Below are 9,912 nucleotides of genomic sequence, written 5' to 3' on the forward strand. Positions count from 1 at the left end.
GGGCGAGGGAGATCAGTCACCAGCTTTTAGACAGCCGCTCATGGAGGCTGCTGGCCGCTCAAGCTGGCTGCTGGCTGCTCACGTTGGCTGCTGGCTACACACGGTAGCCCATGGCAACCCACTGCAACAATGGCTGCAGCCTACTCGGTCGCTGGCGACTCAAGGCAACCCAGCTCCAGGTTGAGCTGTTGTTCAGCATCTTAGCTGTAGAGGGCAGTGTCACTGACCCTCATATGTGGGATCTGAACCGGGGCCCTCTGGCGTCCCAAGCCAGCTCTTAACCATTGCTCCACTCGGCCGGCCCACCAAACACTTTTTTTTAAAGTTGGCATGCATTCAAAGTCTATTTGTGGGATCTGTTCCTTCAACTTAAAATTGCACCAGTCTGATCTCATTTACAATCAATTGAACATAAGTACTTCTTGACAATAATATGCTCAATTGCTACTTACTTTGCTGTTTGTGTTTCTATGGACAAGATAATTTAAGAAAAAAATCATGACATAAAAATTGCCAGGCTTTAAAATGTTACTTATATGGTTCTTTTCAGTATAATGTAAAGGAGAGAGAAATAGCAATACAAAATGTAAATTAAAAGGTCAAATTTCTAACTTATTTTATATCAAATGAGAAGACTTTCTAAGAGGAAGTATCAGAGTAGTAGAGACTAATCAATAAACCATGCTGACAAAGAATGTCAAGATAAAGTCAAAGTAAAAAGCAATTCACCTCCAGCATTATACTTGTGAGTTTATGCTAAACTTGATAACTTTTTTAAATGCAGCTTATGTGGGAATAACATTTCAGGCCACAACTGATTACTTAATTGAATCCTTATTGTAATTACAAGGTTTAAAATAGTTCTCATTTTAAAGATGTCCATTGAATTCCTATACATTCTATACCATGTTTCTTTTTAATATATTTATTCTTCCCCTGTAATTAACTCCATCATCTAGCTTCTAACCTTCACATCCGATCTCATAAAGCAAATATTGTTCTCCCAATTACGAGTAATTTATTGTCTCAATTTTATCTATAGTTCAAGAGGAAAAAAATCTTTAAGAAAACCACATATGAACTAAACCCTCTTGATGAACCTTTTGTGTTCAAAGTCCTTAATTTTTAAAATAACTCTTCAGCTTTATATGCACAGTATTATAATCATTTTACACTTATGAAGATGTGATCTGTCTAGGATCACAAAGTAAGTTAATGTTTAAAGTAGAATTAAAATTGTGACATTTCCTTTATCTCAGATTACACTACTCAAATATTTCCCATGAATATCTAAGGAATTTTCCTATTTCTAAAGTAATAAACATGGACATCTTAACCTAAAAATGTATATGTTACACACACACACAAATACATATCATACACACAAAGACAGCAAATTAAAATGGAAAACAACTCTTACCTTCATCTCCCTCTGGTACATATGAAGCTGTAATAATGTCAATATCAGCACAATTCATCACAATCTGATTGGTTGCCTGCTTCACCTAAGGGGAAAGAAAAACCAGCAGTGTCAGAAACAGCCTAGATTAATAATATGTGTATCTTCATCCCAGTCTAATGCATGTTGCAGGCAATTTTTAAAAACCAGACATCACTAAAACCTAAACTGAGTATTTATGCATCAATGGTAGAAATAAATGAGTTTTAAGTAATCCAAAGCAATTCACATTTTCCAAATTATATTAAAAGTAATAATAAATATTTAAGTATTTCGCAGAATTTAAACATCTGACCCGTGAACTAAAATAAAAACAAATTTTTCTGCTTAAATCTTGATTTATAACCACTTTTTTTCTCATTTAGTGAAGAGTTTTACTCAAAAGCTTCTCAGCACTATCTAGTTTTTAATTTATAACCACTCTTAATTTTTAATTTCAAAAAAAATTTTTAATTAGCAAACATTTCTTATATGTTGCAATTAATTATGTATTGTAACCTGTACATCATACCCATCGTGAGACCCTTTAGAGAAAGAAAGCTGATATCATGAACTATGTCAAAACTTCATAAAACACTCTTTAAATTTTTTCTTTTCCCAAAGAAACATTTTGGATGTAACAGATACTAATGACTAACTACTAAGATTAAATGAAGTTTTAGGACTTTGTCTTATTTGCTTCAGATCCAAAAAAATAAAATATTGAAATAACAACAGCACTTTTTTTTCTTCCTCATTCCCTAGATATAACCACTATCCTAAGGCTAATGTATATCTTTCTCGTGTATGTTTAGTACTTTTGCTACATGTATAAAGATCAGCAAACAATGTTTTCAATTTTATACAAGTGGTATCGAATTGCATAGAACCTTTTGCAGTCTGTTTTTTTTCATTTAATATTGTTTCTGAGATGGGTACATGCTCACAGATGTATATCTAATCCATTCATTTTTAACTCCTGCATAGTAGTATTCCATTCTATAAATAAACCAGTTATTTATCCATTTCCTTCCTGAAGGAAGATAGGTTATTTCCACTTTCTTGTTATTCAAGGTGTCTTGTTGTCTCAACTGACACTCGCATGAAGAATAAAGAAATCCCACTTTCAGCATCCTCCAAAAAAATTAAAAATTGTTGACAATCTGATGGGTACTAAATGGTATTCCAATGTTGTTTAAATTAGAATTTCTCTCATTACTAGTAACATTGGTTACTAAGCATTTTTTTTTTGCCACTATGTTTTTCCTCTGCAAATTGGTTGTTCATAACTCTTGCCCATTTTTCAATTTGATTGTAATCTTGTTTTTATATACTGGCTACATTAAACAAAACCTCAAATTCATTTTTAGACATTTGAATCTTCAGAATCTAAAATAACAAAAATACTAATTCCCTAAATCACAAACAAATGCCTGCAGAGGCCAATCAAGAAGGTGAGTGCAGTAGGCCAGGTAAAACGTATGCATAAAGAAAGGGGAGAGTAGCCACTTCTTGGAGCCAGCCAAACAATTACTGCTATACTGAAAAGCAGACTTAGTGTTTGTTGACAGATCTTCCAATTAAAAGCCACAAATTCAGATTTCATGTGCATTCTCCCAATTTTTAATGGATGGTAACTAATTCAAATTTTTCAAAAACACTGTACAGACCAAACAAAACTCATGTGTAGGTCAATAATGCCTTGAGATCACTGAACAGACCACAAAACTAGGTAAGGATACAGGAGTAATGTAATATCTGTATGAAGAAGCTATACTTAAGAGTAATCATTTTATTAACAGCCAATACATAAACATGATTAATTTTAAACTAAAATTATCTGGCCTATATTACATGCAGTATGTTATTATGCCTATAACAGACGGTCAAAATCTCTAACACACAAAGTGAAACTATTTTGTCTCATTAAAAAAAAATCCTCCTCATAAATCAAATCTTCCTGTTTCTAAACAAAAAATGTCATTTAATGAGCATAATTTTCAAATTTAGTAAGTGGTAATATTCCTTTACAGTTTATTTCACCAGAACATTCCTAAAACAGAACTTAAGCTTTTATGTCCCAACTGGCCATTGATGGCACTACACGTGAACAAAAAGAAAAAAATCTTTTGCCTAGTCATAAAATGACTTTTAAAAATTCAGAAACAGAGAAATGACGCATTTACTGGGTGTGCTTCAAAGGGTACAATGAATAAAACCTTCCAGAGTTTGAAGTTTATGCCAACAGAATAGTAACAGTGGTTTAGTTACGCATCGTAATCTTTATCTAGGCAACTATATTTTCATCCATCAACATCTACAGTGAATTTAATGGTAGCCAAGCAGTTAATCTACCAATATCAAGATACCTGTATAACAATACATATTCATATGCCAAATGACATTTATCTCACTACTATTGTAACATTCTGAAGGAAAATGTGTACTTTGGATAGGCACAGTGCACTACATCCAGTTACAAGGACAATTCAGTTCCTCCTGTGACTAGGGAAAACCCACCTGTTTATACTAACGAATTAAGCTACTTGTTGAATAGCTACTATTTTTTTTTTTTCAGGAATACTGCCATTTCTGAAAGGGTGGGAGGAAAGACCCAAAGAAACAAAAATATTTATCTTAATAGAACTCCACTCAAATTTTACAAATTGGACAGTATTTTCTGTCTCATATTAGAGATGCATTTTAAACAATAGGATAATCCATAGAAAGTGCTTGTTGTAGTATTTAGCATCTGATACATACTAATCACTTAATAGATGTTGTTATTAAGGCACATACACAGAGATCAAGATTAAATGTGCTCTAATCATAAAGATGTTACTCTAAATATCATCTAACAGCATTCACCTAACAGTTTATAAAGTGCCTGATCAGAATGATAAAATATTTAAGAACTATGCGCTATAATATATGGCTATTTTAATATCAGCATATATGCACTGCCCAAGAAAGGTAATTTAAAAAATCCATATAGACTTCAGCGTATGCTTAAGCGTTGGACACCACACTATATAATTCTGTTGTTTTTGATGCTTTCCCAACAATAGCACTGAGCTGATGATTCAGTATGTGATTTCTCACATATTAACATCATCATGTTAGTGAATATTACCTGTGTGTTCCACTATCAAAAATACAGGTAATAATGTAAAGGAAGTTCAGTTTAAGATCTTCAGTTTCCAAGCTTAAAAGAGAAGCAAAATGTTAAAGTTGGTATATAAACTGAGTTAATAACAAGCTCATTTTCAACTTTTCCATTTGATGCTATTAAAGAATGGAAAGTTAGTGTATCCTTGTTTGTTTCAAATCCAGGGTTAAGTCTTCTTGGAGTCCTGTACAGACTACATTTCAACTGAACCAATGCTAAGTAATGGCTCCACTGAAGAGGCAGCTTGACCACTGGTAACAATTTTACAGTGGAAGTTTCCTATGAGTTAGGAAGGCAGTAATCTGAGACAACTTTTTTTCCTGAATGAGTCTTTACTACAATCACTTAGGAATGCACTTTACATGTACTATAGTAAGAAATCAAAGGGTTTTTTTCAGATTGCCAAAGTCCTGAGATTTTAGTAAAAGGAAATCTCCAGTGTGACAATTACAAATACCAGTCAGTCTGAATGAAGCCTGAGTCACTTTGCCTGACAAGCGATCTCACCATTAAAATTTTGTAATAACTGTTGTCTTTGTGGAATAGGGCTATAATTTCTAAAGACAATAAGGGGCAAATAATTAGTAAACAAAGTTGAGCCAAGTTTTCTAACAAAAGAGACACTGAAAAGAGCAAATGACAGAAAGTCATAATAAGTACCATTAATGTAAAAATGTTAAACATACAAAACATTGCTATTTATTGTCTGTGGATAGTTATATATGTAATAAAACTTTCCAACTATGCATAGGAATACTACTCACCTACCTACTCAAGAGAGAAGTTGCCTCTGGGGGTTAGGGATGGGAAGAGATGGAAATGGGCTTTAGTGGTATCTGTGATATTTTACTTCCCAAAAAACATCATGCACTGTCTGAAGCCAACAGGACAAAACTTGGGTAGTGGGCTACTTTTCTGTATTTCTAAAATATTTCCTAATTTAAAATAAAATTCTATAGACATTACAAGTAAACTAAGAACTACATAGTGGTATGGTGTTCAAAATGAAATGTCCAAGATGTGGAGAACTAATCTCAGTTAACAACAAAACAGCTTTCCGAAGACTCAGTCCTTTGCCACTAACTCACATACAGATTAAAATAAGACTTACTCTACAATATGAACGGGTTCATTTACATAGCAAAGTTCAGAGAGGTTTCATAGATAATTTACTACATAAGAGCACATTTATCCAGGTTGTATTGGACAATATCAATTATACAGAACCAGGAAGTTAAAAAAAAAAAAAAGCCTGTATGGAAAGCCAGAATAGATGATACAAAGTTCATACAATAAAGCTCATACTCTTCACTCAGAAGAGAAATCCATCAAACCCTCACTTAGAAATTTATTTTTAAGCTCAAACAAGCTTGTTTATCTGGTTACTTGGACCTCTTCAGATCAAGTTCAGTAAAATAGAAGAGGGAAGAAATTGCACAATAGGCAGCAACAAGGCACAGTAAGCAGCAAGAAGTAATAACCTGAGAGTAAGGAAAACAAACAAGAAAACTTTAATGAACAGATAATGAAATCAATAAATCATAGTACACAGTTTTGGGTCATCTACGGTTATAAGTATCAATGACACATGTTCAGAATGATGTCCAGTATTTTAAAAAAGAAGAAAAGAAACAAACCTAGATCATGAGGAATTATAGAGTTTAAGAAAATACATTTTAGGAGTATTTCCACCCAAATCAGTAAATGTTTTGTTTTTTTTCAATTCTAAGTGCCTCAAAGGGTAAGCTTCATTTATCTGGGAAATTCACCACAGAATTCATTGGCAGATGATATTAGATAAAGTTTAACATATAAAAGCTTCTTAGGTGTTTCCTCATAGATACATTTATAGAAACAGAATAGGAAATCTAACAAATTCAATTCCTTGTCAATTTTTCAAATTTAATCTCTTAAGACCATTTAGTGATCTAGTTCAATGTTAGACAAATTATTAATTTTATCATCTTTTAAAGTAAAAAACAAACAAAATGACTGCATAGAAAATAAGCAAAATTTGGGCAGAAAATTCCATAACACAGGGTTGACAATAACATCCATTTAGATGCCAAGTTTTAGCCTGCCAAACAAACTACTATATCTGTAACTCTCCTCTAAGTGCCAATTTAGTCATCACCAACATAATATTTTGTTGGTGGAGGCCAGGGATTGTCTAGCATATCCTGACTTCTGGCCTTGAAGGATGAAGTTAATTTCCCTGGCACAGGTATAACATTTCCATAAGAAAAAGCCCAACTGCTGTATAAACCACTACACAATCATAACAAGGAATTGTAGCCACTCACATAAACTTGTAATTTATTTTTAAATTAATTATCTACAAAGCAAGAGAGTTAGAGTTTGAAATAGTTACAAAAATCCGTTGCTCTCAAATATCCTAATGTAAAAGAGAGGAAAGGGAATGTCCCATTTCTCTAGGCCCATGATAACACCTTTTCAAAACCTGCTGAATTAGACCAAACTACTTTTGAAATTAGCACACACTAATTTCTTCACCTTCCCCAGGAGTACACACCCAGACCAGGTTAAAAATCCACTAAATTTCTAATATGTAACCTGTACAAATACTCTGGGCTTATCATAAAATTCTTCAACTAAAGCAACCAAACAACTTGCATACTTTGTGTAATGTGATTTCAACTATTAGAAAACTGACCCAATACCAGTTATAAATTAGGGTTTCTAGAGATATAATTTTGTCTACATTTTTAGATTTCAACAATAAGATACCATCTAATGCCACAATTCAAACTTACTGCTCCAATCCATGGATTTCAAAAACATTAATATGTTTTGGGGTTTTTTTGCTACTGTTAACTTTTTACTAATGTTAATTCCACTTTACACTTCCAAAGGTGGCAATGCATACAATTAAAAAGTCCAATCATCCTTTAATAACACCTGTTAGAATTCACTATAATGCCATCTTTCATTTGTGTTGCCACCTAGCCTGAAAAGAATGTCTGAAAAGAAATGCTTTGAGAAGCTCATATTACTAAAAAAGATTCATCTATTTATTTCCTTGGTACCAAACTGATAAGTCCCTGCTAATATCTAATACCTAATATTACCATGTGCTCACTCAATGCCCTAAACCAGTCTTCTAAATATTTCTCATTTCTTTGAAAAAGTAGAAAAGGGGGAAGGAGGAGCACATTACTGCTTGTTGTTCTATCCTAACACTTAAATAAAACTGTCAATAATAAAATAATTATTTAAAACCTTAATTGGCAATTTTTTCCTGAAATTTTTCTCTAAATATGTATTCCTCTCAGAATTATGAGGCCATCATGCTAACAAATGGGATAAAGAAACAAATGATTTTTTTTAAACGTTAGTCTTTTCACATAATGCGAACTCATTCATCGCTAGGTCCTTCTTTCTTTGCCAAGTCACAAGACACATTACTGTTTACAATCCCTCCCATCTGCCCCCTGCCAATATATATCAAACACTCTAGTCACTTGGCTTAAACAAATATAGTCTCCCAAATAACACTCTCAAATCTGAATTTAGACCCAAGATGCACTCATTCTGGTTCATATTCTTAATGGAAAAATTCTAAATCACCTTACTTTCACAGGATTAAGTTTTGCCTTTTGAGACAAGCAAGGCCCTAGAGCCCCCTTACTCAGTGCCCTCAACCTGACAGTATACTTTTAAATGCTATACTTTTCGATATAGTTTTAATCTGAGTACTCAGCTTTCAAAGACAACTGCCAACTTTCAATTCATTCAAACATTAGTCTACATTTCTTTCATTTTACTGCTACATACACACCCTGTTCTTTAAGGTTGAGGCCTACTGATTTTTCCCCGACTGCAGTAGGAAAAGAAATGAAACAAAATATATTTACCATCATTCTTTCTAAAGATAACTACTACACAGTTCCCATTTTTTCATTACAAACTTCACATAATACATCATATAACATGGTATCACAAACGTCTGCTGTCCCGGACCTTTGTGGGGCATCAATATTAATGGTCTCCAAAATCAAACAATACTTCAGATAATGCTGCGAGGGGGTGGGGGGGAGGTGGGGACAGCATGAATCACCAAAAACTGCAATGAAGAGTAATGGAATATTTTAACCAGTGGTATGCTAAAACTAATAGCTTCTTTCAGAGGAGGGTTACTGCTAAGCAACAATCGCTGTAGCAATAAATCCACCTGCTTCAAAGGCTGCAAAGCTAGGAAGATGGGAAGAAAAGCGGAGATAGGGGTCCTCCTGCAGCTTCTCTAGGGGTTAGGAGAGAATCAAGTCACTGCTGCACTGTCACTTGAGGAGAAGGGGAGGGGGAGGGGCGGATCATCTTGGAAACCCAGCCCCTGGGCCGGAGCAGGCGAGGAGAACTCAGCAAGGCTGCCTGGGATTAACATTCTCCTTCTCGCCCTCTCCCCCTTTCTAGAATCTCCCCTCCTCGCTAACGCGCGGCGGCCAAGAGTCCCAGATGACCGCCCCTTCCAATGTATCCTCGGTGGGGCGTAGGGAGAACCAGAGAAAAGAACTGAGTCAGGAGGCTGAGACTCCGACAACCCCTCTGGCCTCTCCCAACACCCTCCAGCCTCTCCTACAACACTCTCAAGCCGGGAAGGGCCCGGGGTCAGAAGGATGCCCCACACAGGTGTCCTCGCCCCGGAGGGGCCCGCCGGGTCCCGCGGCACGAACCGCAGCGTGGCCCGGGGCCCCAGCCCAGCAGGGCACAGCACACCCGCCAGGGCGCCCCGCGGCCGCCCCAGAGGGGCGCGCCCGTCCCAGAGCCGGCCTCCCCAGCCCCAGGCCCCGCAGCGCTCAGGCCCTCCCGGCCAGGCCCCCAGCCCAGCCCGCAGGCGCGGCCTAACTGCTTGCCCAGCAGCTCGCCCCCAGCGCCCGAGGGTCGCCGTACCTTGGCGGCGGCCTCCAGCTTGCCCTCGAAGGTGAAGTCCAGCAAGTCAGGCTTGAGGCAAAGGCTGTAGTTGACTGGGGAGACATCGGCAGGCAGCCGCTCGAAGGGCCTCTTCTCCGGCATCGCTGTGAGGCCCAGGCTGTGGAGGCGGCGGCGGCGAGAGGAGCGGCTGAGGAGGAGAAGGAGGAGGGGAGGAGGCGGAGGGCCGAGGAAGAGCAGGCGGCGAGCGAGGGAGGGGGCGGCGGCTGCCAGCCACATCCACCGAGCGCGGGCGATCGCCAGAGAGCTACCGGGGGAGCGTGGGGGGGCGGGGGTGAGACCCAGCCCAAGCGCCCCGGGCCGGGAGGGAGTTAGTGCGGGCGGGCTGGCTGCCTACGGGGAAGGGGGCGGAGGGGAG

At 37.3% G+C, this 9,912-nt stretch overlaps 1 protein-coding gene across 2 annotated transcripts in view; it reads right to left on the bottom strand.

Annotated features, from left to right (window-relative positions):
* NPEPPS (aminopeptidase puromycin sensitive) overlaps positions 1 to 9,912 on the bottom strand; it is a 92,702-nt gene extending 82,790 nt beyond the window's left edge. The window contains exons 1-2 of one of the 2 annotated variants that reach the window (XM_019638817.1): positions 9,516 to 9,912; positions 1,421 to 1,505 (exon numbers count right to left, since the gene is read on the bottom strand). In XM_019638817.1, coding sequence (XP_019494362.1) covers positions 1,421 to 1,505; positions 9,516 to 9,773 — 343 coding nt within the window. In that variant the 5' untranslated portion in view covers positions 9,774 to 9,912. The remainder of the gene's footprint in view (positions 1 to 1,420; positions 1,506 to 9,515) is intronic. The other variant, XM_019638816.1, reaches the window with a different exon arrangement.

The sequence above is a fragment of the Hipposideros armiger genome, unplaced genomic scaffold, assembly GCF_001890085.2.
Source record: "Hipposideros armiger isolate ML-2016 unplaced genomic scaffold, ASM189008v1 scaffold_40, whole genome shotgun sequence".
NCBI classification, from domain to species: domain Eukaryota; kingdom Metazoa; phylum Chordata; class Mammalia; order Chiroptera; family Hipposideridae; genus Hipposideros; species Hipposideros armiger.